This window comes from Rhineura floridana, chromosome 7, assembly GCF_030035675.1.
Source record: "Rhineura floridana isolate rRhiFlo1 chromosome 7, rRhiFlo1.hap2, whole genome shotgun sequence".
Classification (NCBI taxonomy): Eukaryota; Metazoa; Chordata; class Lepidosauria; order Squamata; family Rhineuridae; genus Rhineura; species Rhineura floridana.
The window spans coordinates 145,588,419-145,606,865 of record NC_084486.1 but is presented as its reverse complement, the minus strand read 5'-3'; the positions used below and the strand labels follow the sequence as shown (position 1 = coordinate 145,606,865).

The window sequence follows — 18,447 nt, the reverse complement described above, 5'->3', positions numbered from 1 at the left end:
TCTGCCTGCCGTGGGTCTTTTCAGCTGCTGTGTTGTTCTCAGTTATTATCCTCTTTGTTCCTTCCTTTCTGTTACTGTTTTTCCACCCCATCGGGTTGGTACAGTTATACCCAAAGACTGGGGAGAGAGCTGCTCTCTCTCTCTCTCCTATAGAGGTCTTACTGCAAGCTTGCTCTGCACAGTCCTGTAGTGAATGGGAGGAGCAACCAGTCAAAGATATCCTTTTTCACCACAGAAAATGCGCTTCTCACAGGTAAGAATGCTCCTATTCCTACCCCCCCTTCACCCCGACCACACCCTACACCAAGACTTTGCTCCTCGATCTATTTCAGGTGTGCAGAACCTTTGCTGCCCCCCCCGATGTTGCTGAACTACAGCTCCCAGCCTCTCTGGCCATTGGCCATCCTTGCCACAGCTGATGGGAGTTGTAGTTCAGAAACATCTGGAGGGCCAAAGGTTCCCTAATCATGGTCTATATGTTCTCAAGTTTTATCCACAGTTAAAAGGCCCAGAGAAGCATACTTTAAAACCAAGTGAAGCTGAGATTTGTGGCAATGCGTAAAGTGCAGCCACAAGGTAAAAAAAAACAAAATACAGAAGCGAGAGGCCTTGTGCCAAGCCCTGGCTGCTTTTATTGAAGGTGTTCCACATTACCACTGCCAGGTATGTGGACTGTACTCTCTCCCATCCACCTCCTCCCCTGGCAAGATCAAGGCAGACTCTTTGGGGCCAGAAGGTAGTGCCTGCACCCATCAGCGGCTCTCCCAGAGCAGCATCCACATCTGAACGACCTCGTTTTGGCTCTCACTGTGAGAGGCTCTTCTTGTCCAGTTCTTACTCTGCCTTTTTCAAAGGCTGTTTTTCTTCCTGTGGGGTTGAGGAGGGCACCGTCCCGTGCCAGAGCTGCAGAAGGATGATGCCATGACACACGTGGAGGGTGGCTGAGCTGTAAACCGTCGAGGGATATGTATTCCAAGAAAGTTCGATCAAGCCTAAGATAAGCACCCTGAAGGGAGGGGAAAGAAAAGTAAGCCAGTGGCCAGTGCTTGGCTTTTGGCAGTAAGCACTCTGAAAACCACGTAAGGCCACATACAGACATACCTGCCAGCAGGAGGGTGGGTGGGTTTTTTCTCTGTCCTCCATTTTCACTCCTAAAGAGACTTACATATGAAGCCTCTGGATCTAACACTCTCCTCTTTGCCCCCCACCCAAATGCTTCCATTCTGTTTCCACGTTTTAGAAATGGGTTTCAAACAAAGGTCGTCCTGGATCCATCTGTCACTGGAGGCACAGGTAACCTCAGTGGCTAGGAGTGCCTTTCGTCAGGTTCAGCTGGCAAGATGGCTGTGGCTGTTCCTGGACCAGGACAGCATAGCCACTGTGATCCAGACATTGGTACCCTCAGCACTGGGTTCCTGCAATGCCCTCTCTGCAGGGCTTCGCTTAGGCATAGTCCAGAAGCTGCAACCAGCAGAGAATGCAGCAGCTGGCCTGTTGATGGGGACATCCTACCGGCAGCATATAATACCCCTGCAAAAAGAACAGCACTAGCTGCTGGGCTCAGTTCAAGGGTTTGCTGTTGTTAGCATTTCAACAAGCCTTTTAAGTTGAGACCTATCCCAGTCTGCATCTGTGCTAGAATTGCTTTTAATATGTTTTCTTTAATAATATCTTTTTAACCCTTTTTAAAAAAAAGATGTTTTTAAAGCTTTTTTCAAAATGTTTTTAATGTTTTGTTTTAATGTATTTTAAGGTCTTTTTATGATGTTTTAAAATGTTTTTAACATTTCTGTTTGCCGCCCTGGGCTCCTGCTGGGAGGAAGGGCGGGATATAAATCAAATCAAATAATAATAAGAAGTCCTATTCAACATGAGGCCGGGTGACCAAAGGGGCTGCCTTGCCCCATATAACCCTTCCTGGCAATGCATTCCTCTGATGGGGCGTTGTCAGGAGTATTGTATGCCCGACATAGACTAAAAATCATGCTCTCAGTGTTGCAGTTCCAGCTCTCTGGAATCAGCTTCCAAATTAAATACAAATACATTTTTGCTTTTAGGTGGCTACTGAAAACATACCTTTTTAAGAGGGCCTTCCCTGAAGTGTGACTCAGCCATTTTATAATTCAATGTTTTCAATATTTCTTTCTTAAATTGCTGTATTTATGTATTTAGGTATATTTATGTCTATTCTACATTCTATTTTCTGTTATCTTTATTGTCCACTCCTTCGGAAACATTGGTTAGGAGGCAGTTTATTAATTCTTAAAATACATAAACAATTGTGCCAAGAACAGGTTTGACCTTCCCCTAAATATAGGGGTCCTTTCATAAGAAGTTTGGATAAGGTACCTACATAGATTCTGGTGTAGTGATAGCTGCATTAAGATTTTTAGAAGTGGAAGGGGGGGCTGAACCCCTACTTTGTACCCAATTTATCACAAGTCTGTAGCAATCTGAGCTACTTTTTAGAATGTGTTTATTTCAAGCACCAGGTGTTTACCCAGGCTTTCGATGTTGTTCTGCATCAGGCTTTTAGTCCACTGGGTTGTTTTTATTTAGCTGCTGGAACAGTTGTAACATGGGCAAATTATATGCAATGCAGTTTTATGGCATGTTGCTATTCAATTCTCACTGCACTCCTCCCCCTCCCCCATTTTTGTTGTTTCCTTTGTGATCTCAACTTTGTTTTAATGATCTGTTGTTTAACAGCTTTGATCACCACTGGGGGGAGAAAAGGTGACCCTACTATTTTTTTAGTAAATAAATAGTTGCATTCAAAGGTCCCCTTCCTATGGACAAAAGGGAGCTTTGGATGGTACAGCTCAGCAGTTCCGCTACTGCAAGGACTTTTGGCTGCACAACAGCACTTCCCTGCCCTCTCCTCTCCCCATATGCCCCCCCACGCGGCTCCTAAATCAGCTCTAGAGGGTTGAGAGAACCCCCAGAACAGATGTAGAGGTCATGCATGGTGAGGAAAGGGCAGGGAAGTTCCACTGCGCAGCTAAAGGTCCAAGCGCTACCGGGCCTATTTAGGGTGCCCTTTGAATGGAAACTGAAGTTCTGCAGTCATGATAAAGTGCCCACCGTCATCCCTGACGTGACTGCTGTCCTCTGTAAGTGAACCCAACTGCAGTGTGATTCACTTCAAGTTCTGTCCATGCGATATGTGGATTTGACTGCACTGAGAAAATAAGCACATGGCTGCCCTGACTACGAGATAATGACAAGGCCCCTTGACCCCTCTCCCCTCCCCACTGGTACATACTTTAGCAGGTGGGCAAGATTCTTGGGTGGTGTGCACCACAGCAAGTAGGGCAGAGTGTGGAAATACCAGACGTAGAACTGGTAGTGCAAGGAGCGGCTGAAGCTAATGCCAATGAAGTTGGAAGTGAACAGCACAAAGACTACCTGTGGCCTGTTGTTAAGGGAAGGTTCATAGAAACACAGAATAGTAGAGTTGGAAGGGGCCTATAAGGCCAACAAGTCCAACCCCTCCTCAATGCAGGAATCCAAATCAATGCATTCCCAACAGATGGCTGTCCAGCTGCCTCTTGAATGTCTCCAATGTCGGAAAGCCCACTACCTCTCTATGTCATTAGTTCCATTGTTGTATGGCTCTAACAGTTAGGAGGTTTTTCCTGATGTCCAGTCAAAATCTGGCTTTCTGCAACTTGAGCCCATTATTCCGTGTCCTGCACTCTGGGACGATTGAGAAGAGATCCCGGCCCTCCTCTATGTGACAACCTTTCATGTACTTGAAGAGTGCTATCATATCGCTACTCAGTCTTCTCATCTCCAGGCTAAACATGCCCAGTTCTTTCAGTCTCTCCTCATAGGGCTTTGTTTCCAGTCCCCTGATCATCCTTGTTGCCCTTCTCTGAACCTATTCCAGGTTATGCCTGCACAAAGTCCATTGCCAATTTGAGGTGGGTGATCATCAAAAATGGGCTCTTCCTACGCCTATCCGTCAAACACTCTCTTTACCATGTGGTTCCTCTCCCCACCCCCTTCACGCACACCACGCTGGGAAAAGGATATGATTGGCTGAGAGGGGCTGTGGAGAGTTCTTCCTTTCAGCTGGATCCTTCAGCAATGACAGGATGCTTTCATCAGACCTGCAGTGTTTGGAGGCAGGGTGGGGGTGGGGAGGAGAGGAGCAGAACTGTTGTGTTCCATCAGAAAATAGGCCCCTTCCTGCTGGAGCACCCCACCAGGAAGGGGTTGCAGTTGTCTGCCCCCAACTAGAGATGAGATGCTGGATGATGTCAACCTCCAACCCTTGTGGAGACTGAGCTTTGTGTTTGCTTGATCCCCACTTTTGGAGTTGGGAAGGAATCTTCCTCTAGATCATAGTGGCTACAAATCTTGAGCCCTATGTGTCTTCCTCCTCCCACCCACCCACCCCCACAATGGAAGATGGAGTTACTAGCTGGCTCTGTACTGCAAACTCACAGGATGCTCAGGTGTGCCATGAATTGGTGGGACTCATCATAAAAATCAGTCTAAACTCTTATTTAGGCTTTTTTTTAAATAAAAAAACCATAGCTTTTAATCTGGTTAGGCTGAGAGCAAATGACTGAAGAGATCTCCAAATGATAAAGGTAGTATCTCTCTGAAAACCAGGTCCTGGGGGGCAAATGACAGACAACAGCTGTTGCTTTCATGCCCTGCATGTAAGCTGCCTGCAAGCATCTGATCGCCCCCTCTTGGAAACAAAATGCTGGGCCATGTGGATCTTTGATGTGATCAAGAAAGGTTCTCCTAACTGAGCTTCATGATTAAGTAGGGATTTGAACCCCAAAACTCTCTGGTCCAACTACCACTTTCTATGTACTACGCTATGTGTTACACTGACTCTTTTATGGCTGGGATGGGAGGAGGCTGAGTTAGCAGGCCATCCAGGCAGACCAAGGACCATCAAAGCCTCATCCCACAAATTCTCAAGGCAGCACATTTTTAGCAAAGAGGAGGAAACCCCTGGGTCCATGGGCCTAATTAAGCCTGTGAGGCTGCTTTGCCTAAGCCTATTTGGCCTACATCTGGTGTGTGTACATATATATGATGTCAGGTGCAAGACAAGAAAAGATGCAGTGGGGCCAAAGGGGGGGGGTTGCAGGCACAGCCAATCAGCTAATTAGTAGCACCCACAAAGCCCTGTGAAAAGCACCGTGCGGAGTTATGCAAGTGCCAATGGTCAGCTGATTGTTGGGACTTACTTAATAGCTCAGCAGATGGTCCAGGTGAGCAAAAAATGGGTCCCCTGATGTCACTGTGATGTCAGGCGACAGACAGGTGTGCAACTCTGCCCACCTGTCAAACTTGGTCTGTGGAGGGGTGCGGCAGGGCAAATACAGATCTGACTCTCTGGCTAGATGCAGTTCCCCGTTTAGAGATGTGAAGGCCCAGAAAAAAAATGGAAAAATTTTGGGGGGGATGGTTTTGTTTATCAGTGTCCCCTCCCCCTTTTTCCAAATTTTCCAGGGAAACAAAATGAAAAAAAACCAACCACCTTTTTTCCCCATTTTTTTCCCCAGGCCTTCACATCTCTGTCCCCATCCCTGTAAAAAACCATCGAATCAGACTGTTAGTTACAACAAATATAAGCAAACATTGTGTGGGTTTTGTTTGTGCCAAAGTCCTATTTTCCCTCTCACTTTTCTTTCAATGAGCACTGTGGGTGGTATTCAGTGCTAGTTCTATTTAGAGTAGACCCATTGACGTTAATTGGCATAACTCACTTAGCTTCATTAATTTCCATGGGTTTACTATGAGTAGGACTTATTTGAATACAACCCTGTATCAGCCCACTACTAGAGAATTAGAAGCTCACTCCATAACCAGACACAACAAAAAAAATTTCCTCTTCGAGAGGGGCTTGAAGAATCATAGAGTTCGAAGGGGCCTATCGAGTCCAACCCCGTGTTCAATGCAGGGATCCAAATTAAAGCAAACCTGACAGGTGCCTGTCCAGCTGCCTCTTGAAGGCCTCCAATGTTGGAGGGCCAACCAACTCCCTAGGTCATTGGTCCCATAGTCATACCACTCTCACAGTTAAGCAGTCTTCCCTGAGGTTCAGCTGAAATCTGGCTTCCTGTAACTTGAGCCCATTATTCCATGTCCTGCACTCTGGGATGATCAAAAAGAGATCCTGGCCCTCCTCTGTGTGGCAACCAAATCCTTCCAGCCTGTAAACTGTGGGAGTGATTTGTCCCCCTTGTGTACTTTTCCCTGAGTACAGGCACAATGCTGCCTCCTCACCTGTGCCACCTGTGCCTTGCAAAGAGCCCCAGGACAGTCAAGTGGGCAATCAGCAATGCCAGGTGGAATGCCCGGTGCTGGAAAACCTCTTCTGGCAAGAACCGCCAATTCACCGTCCACTTGAAGAGGAAATGACGGCCCAGATCAAAGGAGCGGGACAAGTATCCAACGGGGTTCACCACCAGGAAGGGCAACCCAAGAGCAACCTGCAAAAAACACCAGTACCTTAAAACACTCTCACAAAGAAAATGAGTGTGACCTTTGGACATCCATAATGCTGGGAGTGGCAAACCTGGGAGTGCAGAGATTGTATGTGCAGGTGTGTAAGAGGGAACAGGATACAGGTCTAACATAACTAGACCGAACACTGCAAGACAGGAGTTTGCAAAAGAGTTCCTGTTTGCTGCACTGTGTATTTTGCAAGGAAGGATGCTCATTCAGTGTTATTTCCAGAGAGTCCCTACAGCCCAGATCTTGCCAGACTTGACAGGGAAATTTAGATGCCGAGCTCATTGGATTCTTCAGTCTGCTAGGGTCAAGGCTGATTAATATTGTGTTCCACCTAAGGGAGTACTGTAGTTGTTGAAATTTGGGGTTCTGCTAATGAAACACTGTGTTCCAAGACTGGGTGGACAAACATACCATATTGCTTCATATGATCTGCTGCACATTCATCCAAGAAGTGTTCTATTATTTTTAACAAAATGACTAGAGTGACAGGCATTCTTGCAATATCAGGTGCACAAACTACTAGTTATTTTTGCTGCTTTAGACTACAACATTCCTGATGCACTGCAGCTATGAGGAAAACATGCAGGTGTGAAAACACTGTCTGGCCCATCCCTGCTGCCTCTAACTCCCTCCTCCCTTTCAGCTTTAGGATTGCCTTCCTTACAGTTTAGTTTCTTGCCCAGTGACTGTTCAAAAGACCTGCTGCATTTATTTTTGGCAGCCTTTTCTTAATTGCTTCCTGACTGTAACTGAATCCCTATGCGGACCTAGCGATGGCCCTTCCCTTGCCAAAAAAGCTTTCTCCAACCTTTGCCAGCGTAGCCATCTTTCCTCATTTTTGTTAGAGGGGCAATTTACTTGCCTGCATTCTTCATAAATCCATTTAAGAAATAAAATACTGGGGGGGAAACCCCCGTTATTTGTTTTGTGCAACTGAGACTTATTCCTGAAGCATTGTGCAACTGCTCACATGCACAGAACTCGTGGAACTATGTGCAGCTGCACAAAACAACTTGGCAAATACACATTTCCATTGCATAATGTGTTCCTCAGTTATTCACCATGAAAATATACACTCTTTGGAAAGAACTAAGGGTGAGGAAAGGAAATAATGCCATGGGACACATAATGGCAGAGATGTGGCAAGGTTACATAGATAAAGATGAATTTGCGGGGGAGTCCCACCCTAATCACTGGAAGTCCCACCCAGACTCTTTCTGATTTCTGGATCTTTATGGAGATAATGCCTGCATATTTACTGAAGCCATGAGAGCTGGAGACTTAAAAAACAACAACACCTGAGATGTATATACTGGGATTCAAGATATGGGACATGATCATAGGGATGCAGATCTCCAAAGTCTGCACCTTGGTCTAGCTGTGCTATCACTAGGCAGGAAAAGAATCAGGCATGAGCCCCCACTCCCCCCATACCCTGCACAAATCAGGCTGTTCACCTGCAACAATGAACAGTAAGGTTTTCACCATGTGAGCACAAATGTCAATAAAGAAAGATTTGTGGCTTGGTTTGCCCCAAACCGTGTATTCAGCTGATGCATGTGAATGGCTTTAATTATGAGATAACTTGAAATGTGGTATTGGAGGAGAGCTTTGTGGATACCATAGACTGCAAAAAAGACAAATAATTGGTTGTCAGAACAAATTAAAAGATCCTCTGTGGTGCAGAGTGGTAAGCGGCGGTAACATAGCCGAAGCTCTGCTCACAGCCGGAGTTCGATTCCAACAGAAGGAGGAAGTCGAATATCCGGTAAAAGGGGTCGAGGTCCACTCAGCCTTCCATCCATCCGTGGTTGGTAAAATGAGTACCCGGCATATGCTGGGGGGTAAAAAAAGGCCGGGGAAGGAACTGGCAATCCCACCCCATATATACAGTCTGCCTAGTAAACATCGCAAGACGTCACCCTAAGAGTCGGAAACGACTCGCACTATAAGTGTGGGGACACCTTTACCTTTAGAACAAATTAAACCAGAACTATCACTAGAAGCCAAAATGATGAAACGGAGGTTATCGTACTTTGGACACATCATGAGAAGACATGATTCACTAGAAAAGACAGTAATGCTGGGAAAAACAGAAGGGAGTAGAAAAAGAGGAAGGCCAAACAAGAGCTGGATTGATTCCATAAAGGAAGCCACAGACGTGAACTTACAAGATCTGAACAGGGTGGTTCATGACAGATGCTCTTGGAGGTCACTGATTCACAGGGTCGCCATAAGTTGTAATCGACTTGAAGGCACATAACAACAACAATGTGCAGTGGAAAGCAGGCAATACTGTACCAAACACTGCAGTAGTTAAGTCTTTCACTATGAACACATGAGCAGATGTAGCTGCCTTCTATGGAGTCTATCTAGCCAAATACCATCCTAAACATTCCTGATCTCCTCTAATCTCAGAAGCTAAGCAGGGTCAGGCCTGGCTAGTACTTGTATGGGAGACTACCTGGGAACACTAGATGCTGTAGGCCCAGTATTGACTAGGAATGGAGGCTAAACGGTTTGCATTTAAAGCTGACTTTATCAAAATTGGGTATACGGACAGTCATTCAATGTGTAGACCAAGTGACTGGCTGGAGGTAGAGACACTATTGAAGAGCAATCACAAGTGGAGTAAAGCACACTTGGGTGGATGGGAGGGATCAGTACCCCACCATGCTCTTCCTAAAGCAGGCAGGGGGACATCTGTGGTCTTCCAGATTAGGGATGGGGGGGGGGAAATTGGTTCAGTTCGCATTTAAAGCAACATTTATCAAATTTGCACAGTATGAGAACCAAAACACAGCCACCCTTCAAAAGTTACACTAATTTGAATTATGCAACGCAGTTCTCCAACCAGTGTTTACAACAATGCATATATAAGGGGGAATTGCTCGCAAAAAATGTGTACATCAATCAAAACTGCATACAAAAATGTGTTTAGTAGCTGAAATTTGCCCTAACGTGAAGAATTTTCACTTTTAAAAACAAAAACTCCACAAATTGCTGTAGAAATGGGGAGAACTGAATTTAAGACTGGAAAAATTAGAAACTGAGAGAGCCGAATTGACCGATTTCTCCAGGATGGTGTAGTGGTTTGAGCGCTGGACTACCACCTGGGAGACCAGGGTTCGAATCCCCACACGGCCATGAAGCTCACTGGGTGACCTTGGGCCAGTCACTGCCTCTCAGCCTCAGAGGAAGGCAATGCTAAACTCCCTCTGAATACAGCTTACCATGAAAACCTTATTCATTGGGTCACCATAAGTCGGAATCTACTTGAAGGCAGTCCAGTATTGACAGCTCTGATGAGCCACGGCCTTCCCCAGGCGTCCCAACTGAAATCCTTTTAACTGGCGATCCCAGAGGATGAAGCTGGCCTCTTCTGCAGGCAAGGCAGATGTCCTAGCCCCTAATGATTGCCCCTCCCCTTACCTGCAGGGTTGCACAGATAGCGAGCTTTGGAATGGCACCCAGCAGTCCAAAGCGCCAGAGGAGGAGGAAAAGGAGACCCGGTGCAAAGAGGAGGATATTCATTTTCACGGAGACAGCCAGGCTGGAGGAGAGAGACGAGAGATACCATCAGTGCCTGTGGCTAATACAAGCCCTATCCCAGTTACCACACACTTTCTCCACTGTTATTGTCATCCAGCATTGACCAAGCACTGTCCAGAGAAGAAAAGATTCTGTCCTTGTCCTCAAGGTTTACAGTCTCTGCTGAACAATCAGGGCTACACTGAGAGGGGAGGGAAAATTCGTTTTGGGGATGGGGTAAGGGAGAGACAGGTGGCAGTGAAAAAACAAAGGAAGGTGAGGGACTGTGGATCTAGAATGGCTGTGATGAAGAAGGGGGTCTGGGAGGGGGAGATTTGAAAGGGGAGAGAGAGAGATCCTGATTAACAGAACAGGAAGGATGTTGTAGGAGTCAAAAAAGAGACAGGAGGAGAACACACACGCACACACACACAACAGAGACTGAGATTGCTGAGTTCACACGGAGCAAAAGAAACAAGGAGAGATAAGAGGTAGAAAGCTTCACCCAGGAGCACTAGAAACCTTCAGATGACAAGGTGAGAGAGAAATCAAAGTACACCAAGTTGAGGGAAGGGGTTAGCTGAGCAGATTGCTTGCTGGAAATGTAAATGTACTGCCTTCACGTTGATCCCAACTTATGGCTTAGGGTTTTCATGGTAAGCGGTATGCAGAGGGGGTTTCCCATTGCCTCCCTCTGAGGCTGAGAGGCAGTGACTGGACCAAGGTCACCCAGCGAGCTTTGTGGCTGTGTGGGGATTCGAACCCTAGTCTCCCAGGTCATAGTCCAACACCTTAACCACTACACCACACTGCTAGAACCCTCTAAGAAATCTAACCAGAGGGTTTGGGCTGATGGCAATGTATATCCTTCGGCAGAGAAGTGAAGAGAAACAAGAAAAGGAAGAGACAGAAAGTTGTGTCCAAAAGTGTGAGGAAGCCTCCCTGCTGACTTTCTCGTTCCCTTTAACCTGGATTTACAATCCCATTCAATCCGTTCCTCCCACCCATTTTTTTTTCATGCTCTTCAATCGCACTCTCCTACCTAACACCCTTAATGCCCCATCTTTGGATTCCCTGTAACATTTCTCCAACCCATTTTGTCTCAGGTCAAATTGGCTTCTTTTGTGCTCAAATGGGCATCTTTGCAGGCTCAAGGCCCATGTCCACAGTGAGGCACACCAGACACCTAAGTAAAAAAACAACTGGCAACAGTCCTTCAGTCCCCAAATGTGAAGGAGAAGGGGTGCAGTGAAGCAGTACCGAGGACAGATGGCTAACCCTGCCAAGCAGTGGCTAGTTGGGAAAGCCTCTTCTCAGAGAGCTAACAAGGCTGGGTCTACCTATGCAGCAGAATGAAGTTCCAAGATGGTAGCATGAACCATACCACTTTTCAAGACTGCAGGTGGGTTTTACCACTTTTAAACGCTCCCCCACATAAGGGACTCCCTGCAAAAAGGAAACTAGCACACGAGGGAGAAAGGATCTAAGCCAGGTCTGTGCTTGCTGTTCTGCTTATTTACCTGTAGGGTTTTTAAAAAATAGGTATGTAGGCGAGCATGTATGAATGGCGTCCTCCCACACCTGCTGTCTGCAGTGGTGCAGTACGTTCTGCTGTATGAGTGAACAAGCCTTGCCTCAGTCAGGAAGGGGAGAGTTCGAAGAAGAGATGGAACTGTATTAGTGGGTTCTCTTGGAGAAGGGACCATTTGGAACCCACAAGTGACTTTCACATGCCAAAGCTTCTTAAAAAGGGGAGATGACATATCTGATGCAAAACAAATCATGAAAAACAGATTTCCTCATGACAAAAACTAGGCGGGGAAATCAAGCTAATTACCTGGGTGGGTGGGTGGGGGGAAGTGGGTTGAGTTAGGGGGGTCACAAATGGCTGATTTGCAAAGAGGTGACAAGCACAATTTCCCCAACCTTTAGATCAGCCTTTGCCATGTTTTGGACTACAATTCCCATCAACTCCAGCTGGCATGGCTGTGCTGGCAGGGGCTGCTGGGAGTTGTAGTCCAAAACACCTGGAGGGCACCAGGCTGGCGAAGGCTGTGTTAGATGCACCACATGAAGCAACAAACTGGCTCTGCAAGTTCCCAGTTTGCAAGCGGAAAACCAGTTGTGCAAGCGATTTGTGCATCTGCAAGGACCGCTCTTTTGTTTATCATCCCCTCCACCAGAAGGGTGGGCTCCAAGGGGCCCTCACCTGAAGCAGAAGCAGCCCCAGGACCAGCGCTCCTCCAGGAAGAGGTTGACAGCCAGGAAAAGGATCGCCATGGCAACCGGATCGTTAAAGAGGCGCAGGACGAAGATGGAGTGGATGCGATAGGAGGCGCAGCACATGAAGAAGAAAACGTAGGGAGGAACCTGCAGTGGAGATGGCAACGGATATGAGAAGAGCCTTCTGGATCAGGCCAATGGCCTATCTAGTTCAGCATCCTGTTCTCCCACTGAAGAATCAAGCCCACTGCCACTGGGGTGGCTCCAAGTAACTCAAGTTGCCACTATTCCCGTTCTACAAATGGATTATCTTCCAACAACATTTATTTTATTTATTTATTTATTCATATCCCACTTTTCGGCCAAAGGCCCTCAAGGCGGCTTACAAAAAACACAAATGTAAAAACACAATATAAAATACATCAATAAAACAATACAATTTACAAAATGCAATTTACAAAAGTTAAAATAACTGCTCTTAGGCTAACAATGTAAGATGCACGACACATGAGGGAAAAGGGACAGGGAAGAACAAGGAGAAAAGCACGCTCAGGCACCGGTTCTTAACTTACAGTTCTTATCATGACCAGCTGGAATGGTGGCTACTGGGGAGGGCAAGGGCAGCTAGTTATTAAAGGTACAGCCCTTCCCCATGTCTTGCTATGTGCGCAAACTGGGCTCCCAACACCTCCCAGAGCCAGTGGCTGGTAACTGCACAGGATGAAGATCTCAATCTCACCAACTTACTGGCAATATCTTACCCTGCTGCTGAAAGAGCTGCACTGGTTGCCAATTTGCTACCGGGCCAGGTTCAAGATGCTTGTGTTAATTCACAAAGCCCTAAACAACTAGAGCCCAAACTACCTTAAGGACCTCCTGGCTCCCAACGTTCCATCTTAGTCACTAAGATCTTCTGATGGGACACTTCTGGTGGTTCCCCACACCCTTGAGGTTCAGTTGGCCTCCACCAGGGATCTTTAGTGTGTCAGGCCCTGCCCTGTGGAACTCCTTACCAACAGAGGTTCAACAGGAGTCTTGCCTTATTTCAGGCGTCTTTTAAAAAATAAACTTTTTAGGCAGGCCTTTTAACATGATTCCCCCCGTCCCAGCACCGCCACCAATACAGTATTAGTGATGATTTTATTATTGTTTTTAATGATATTTTATTGTTTTCATTTTTTAATGCCTTTGTACATTGTAAGCCGTCTTGATGTACTCTATGAAAAGTGCAGCCTTGAAATACTTTAATAAATAAATAAATCCTTCACCACCAAAGCACTGTGGACAGACATTCCTTTGGAAAAAACGAATGCCTAAAGTTTCCAAATACAACAGTTTGCGGCATTAATTTACCCTGGAAATTCCTTGGGGCAGGGACCTGTCTTTTTGACAATTGCTTATACTCTTGTGTACAGTGCAATGCACACTGAACTCTCAGTCTACATAAAGATCTCCGCCGTGCAGATCCCTAGAATTCCTGCCTCTGCACCTTAACCTGCACACCTTGCTGCCCTCCTTTCAGCCCTTATCCTTCAGGTCCCACAAGCTCTGTATGGGACCAATGTGTTTGGATGGGGGCTCCTGTCTACGACAGGATCATGGAGATATTCTGCAGCAGCTACAGACCTTATTGGTTCGGCAGTAGATGCGGAAAACAAGCAGCAGGGTGGCAAGATAAAGGGCGGCAAAAAGATACTGGGCCAAGTGGATGTTGGTGCCACGGCTGGTTGCATAATACAGGCCCAAGAAGATATACACAAAGCCGGCGGGATACCTGCAGAGAATGAGAGAGGGAGAATGGGTGAGCTACAGAAGACGGAGAGAGAAGCTGCCCTACTGCTTTAAGAGACATATCCAGCCCAACCCTCCTGAAAGCCTCATTCTCTTTGCAAAGTCACTCGGTACTCACACAAGAGGGCCTGTGTCCCCCTCCAGCTGGGTGTAATCCAGAGTCCCATTGACAACGCCCTCCACCTCATCCATGTAGGCTTTCCAGTCAATCTCTGTGTCTTTGGGGAAAGCATCAAGTATGAACATGTGCTCGGTTCAGCTGCAGAGTGGCAGTATGCAATGCACTCATTCCTTTAGGGCAAGGATTTTCGCTTGTACAACTAAACTTGCCCCCCTCTCCTTCCTCTGCCCCCCTCCAAATCTGCTCTAGAGGGTTGGGGAAGGAGTGGGGAAGTTCTGTTGCACAAGCACAAATCCTTGCGCTAACGGAAAGCATGACTTAGCATTACTTTGGATACAAGCCAGAACTCTGAAATTATGCCAGTACTCTCTTGACTTTATCACCCCATGGACCAAGTTCATATAACAAAAACCCAAGGAAAGGTGTGCCTGGTGGCTGCTGCTCCTACATGTAGGGAATCTTCTCCCTCAGGTTTTGCTACAGTCTGGCTGTAGTTTGGAAGGGTTCCGACAGATTTTTATTTGGGCTGGCTTCTAGCAGCCAGGAGGGCAGAAAATGAACATTTGCCTGGTGTTACGTATTTTATAGAGGAAACCACCTTGAGCCTCCCATGAGATGTGGCAGTTTAAAACCCCTAAATAACTTCACAAAGGACAAGCACATTTCTAGTGACAGAGGTCACACTGGATGGATACAGACAACTGTTTTACCACACATCTGTACCCAGTGCCTGGTGGAATTCCCCTTTCCTTTTTGCAGGATGATACAGACAGTTGGGCTGCCAGGTGGCTACAGGTACATTGTGCAAAGATGGCATGTGTCAAAAGGCAGTCTGTATTCTGCAAGGAATCCCAATATGATGCAGTGGAGATGTCATTGATTTGCCATGTATCCAGCTCCCAACTGTACCTGCGTTAGCAGTGCTAACACAAAGCAGCCAAAATGTGGGTTTTTGTGGAGAGCTAGACAACATAAAATTTCACGGCAAGCTGAAAAAAGAACTGAGAGGGTAATTTTCCTTGCAAATGTTTTCATGTGGCAAAGGCTTCATAGCAAATCCATAATGTCTGGATACACTCTCCATGTGAGGTGCTCACACTGCCTCTGATCCTGGAGAATTGATAGTCTCTCTCTGCCTGCCCTCAGCAGTTCCAGGTCACCCTGCTTTTCTGCTCATCCCCTTCCATCCTTCCAACTATATTCCATTCGCAGTCCATTTTCAGCTTGTTCTTGTCATAAAAATGTAAGAAAAGCCCTGCTGGATCAGGACAAAGGCTCATGTAGTCTAGCATCCTCTTCTCACAAAGGCCAATGGGAAGCCCCAATGGGAAGCCCACAAGTAGAACATAGGCACAACTGCACTCTCCCAACTTGCAGTTCCCAGCAATTCGTACACAGAGGCATGCTGCTTTGACAAGTGGAGATAGAACGATCACGGTTTGTAGCTCTCCCCTCCAGTGCTCTATCCCACATTTGGACTGGATACTGTAGCCTCGATTATTCTCTTTTTGCATCAATTCCAGTTCTCAGTTCTGCCACGAACATCTGTAAATCCTGGTATATCTTCATTTAGCCCAAGAATGATCACCCATCACCTACACCTCTAGTAGGTGCCAGAGCTCTCCCCCAGCCATACTCCGGAACAAGATGTCGTGATGGCTGCCAACTTGGATGGTTTTTAAACGGGAATAGGCAGATTCTTGGAGGATAAAGCTAGCACCACCCACCAGCCCTGGTAGCTGATATATTACCTCCAGTTTCAGAAATAGGATGCCTCAAATTACCAGTTGCCGGGGATCACAAGTGGGGAGAGCGCGATTGCACTCGCGTCCTGCTTTTGAGGGCTTCCCATATGCAACTGGTTGGCCACCGTGGAAACAAAACACTGGACTAGATGAACCTTTGGTCTGATCCAGCATGGCTCTTCTGGTGCTCTTAATCCACTCCCCCCAACACACTAGTCCTCAAGATGTGCTGGTACTGGGCACTGCCCCCCAAACAACTTCAGGCATGGTTTATACTTCTCCTTTCCCTCCCCCCCAAAAAACACCTTGCCCTTCCCCCCCTCCCCCCCGCAGCGCTGCCTCTCCAGCCCCCCCCCCCCCGCCATCCCTCCTCTCCGGACTGCTGGGGCTTATCGGCTCCCCAGGCGGCGGCGATGGCGCCACCTCCACCACTCGCCGTCTGGGTCTCCTCCGCCCTCTCCTTGCCCAGGACGGTCGCCACAGGCTCTCATTCACTCACATGCCACCCTGCGTATGACCCAGTGATTGATGCCCACTTCAGCCAGGCAGAGGCAGGCGGCCACCAGCGGGGTGTACTGGGGCTCCAAGAGGAACAGGCGCTTGTCCTGCCAGGCCCGGCGTAAGCTCTGGCGCAGGAAGGGCAGCCTGCCTAGGAGCCCCGGCCCCGCTGCCCCCTTCCTCCTCAGCCCGGACCCCGGAGCCATCCTTCCCGCCTGGCAGCGCCGGCCCTGCGCAAGCTCGGCTCTGCTGGAGGCCGATGCTGCTGACAGCTGGAGCAACCGACAAAGCGCTCCCCCGCTCCTGCGCTGCTCGGCGCAGGTCGTTCCGGCTCTTGGAAAGCCCTCCCCCTCCCCCCGCGGGCTCCCTTCCAGATGTCGGCGGAAGTCTGAGCTTTCCGAAGCTGTCATGTCCTCTCCTTTGAGGCCGATGAAGGTTCTTAATACATTTTTGTTTGTCTGTTTGTTTCCAGTAGTTATAGGCACCCTTAAAACCAGGTTCTCAGGGTGGCTTGCAATGAAGTTAAACGAAATCCCTCTTAGACTGCAATCCTGTACATGCCTACTCAGAAGTAAGCTCTATTGGGTTCAATGGGACTTACTCCCAGGTAAGAGTGCATTGGATTGCAGCCCTACTGACCGAGTAAGCGGGCTAGGAGGATTGCTGCAGTCTTTGGCCCACTTCCCTGTAAGTCCAAGACTCAGTGGTACTTAACTCTTGAGTAGACAAGGAAAGGATTGTGCTCTATTAAGTATTCATTTTGAAGGGTTTTATTGCAAACAATAGGCGCAACTTGAACACAGACCTGAGCCTCAAGACCCAGTCTGAATCATTGTGGGAACAAATTAAAAAGCCCGTGTATTAAAGCGTGCATTTTCCATTTTTTGTGGGCTTTTCCTTTTCTTAATTTTAGGTTCCAGCCTTTTAAATGTATCCCACCCATCTCCTGTAGTTTTTTTACTGTCTGTTTTGCTATTTCATTGTATTCTTTTTTAAAAAAAATTATATGTCAACAACACAAGCATAAAACAAAACAAGATAAAAACAGTAAAACCATCTGCGTATAAGCACAGAAGGTTAAATAGATAAATGGATATATTGTGGGGTGCAGGTAAGTAGTTTTAATCCTTATTGTATTGTAGGGGACTGTTTTCCCTGCATGAAAAAACTGGAAATGGACTGCCTTCAAGACAATCCCGACTTATGGTGACCCTATGAATAGGGTTTTCATGGTAAGCGGTGTTCAGAGGGGGTTTACCATTGCCTCACTTTGAGGCTGAGAGGCAGGAACTGGCCCAAGGTTACCCAGTGAGCTTCATAGCTGTGTGGGGATTCAAACCCTGGTCTCCCAGGTCGTAGTTTGCACCTTAACCACTACACGGCCTGATTGAATTACTGGTGTCTGGTTTTTTCACCCTCTCCTAGGAGGGATGTTTTGAAGCCCAAAAGGGAGCCTATCCATCTGGCACTTGTGGATCTGTGTCACCCTTGTCAATCTGTTTCATTGTATATTTATACTGAACTGGTTAAATAGCTCTTCTTTAGTGAGCCACCTTGAATTGGCTTTTGCTTGTGGGCTTCCCGCTGGGGGCATCTGGTTGGCCATGGGGAGAGCAGGATGCTGGCCTAGATGCTTTGGCCTAATCCAGCTGCTGCAGGGCTCTGTATCTCCTTAGAAAATGCATACCTTGCATTTTAGTACAAATAAACTAACTCTTATTTTATGCCACAATAAACTTGTTAGCTTTTGAGGCTGCAGTCCTAATGCCACTTACCTGGGAGTAAGTCCCATTGAGCCCAATAAATAATAATAATAATAATAAATTTAATTTCTGTGTCGCCTATCTGGCCAATGGCCACTCTAGGCGACGTACAAACAGTTAAAACACAATAAGATAAAATACAATGGTACAATATAAAAACAGTAGAAAAACAATACAGCAGCAGACAATGATATTAAAACAGGGTAGGAGGCAATAGGCCTTACTTAGTGGAGACTAGTGGCTCCATGTCAGTGGAGCAGTGGAATCAGTCAGATGCAGTGCGCTT

General features: G+C 47.0%; 1 protein-coding gene across 2 annotated transcripts; it reads right to left on the bottom strand.

Annotated features, from left to right (window-relative positions):
* Window positions 1–605: 605 nt before the first annotated feature.
* On the bottom strand, window positions 606–16,702 carry ALG3 (ALG3 alpha-1,3- mannosyltransferase). 2 transcript variants are annotated; one of them, XM_061637480.1, is made up of 9 exons: window positions 16,400–16,702; window positions 14,153–14,252; window positions 13,870–14,017; window positions 12,230–12,390; window positions 9,922–10,042; window positions 6,259–6,464; window positions 4,040–4,115; window positions 3,266–3,411; window positions 606–1,006 (listed from the first exon to the last, which is right to left on the bottom strand). In XM_061637480.1, exons 1-9 carry the CDS (start codon window positions 16,602–16,604, stop codon window positions 835–837), a joined length of 1,335 nt encoding a protein of 444 aa, XP_061493464.1. In that variant the 5' UTR covers window positions 16,605–16,702; the 3' UTR covers window positions 606–834. The 2 variants fall into 2 exon arrangements, with proteins under 2 accessions (XP_061493464.1, XP_061493465.1); XM_061637481.1 differs by lacking the exons at window positions 3,266–3,411; window positions 4,040–4,115.
* Window positions 16,703–18,447: the final 1,745 nt, after the last annotated feature.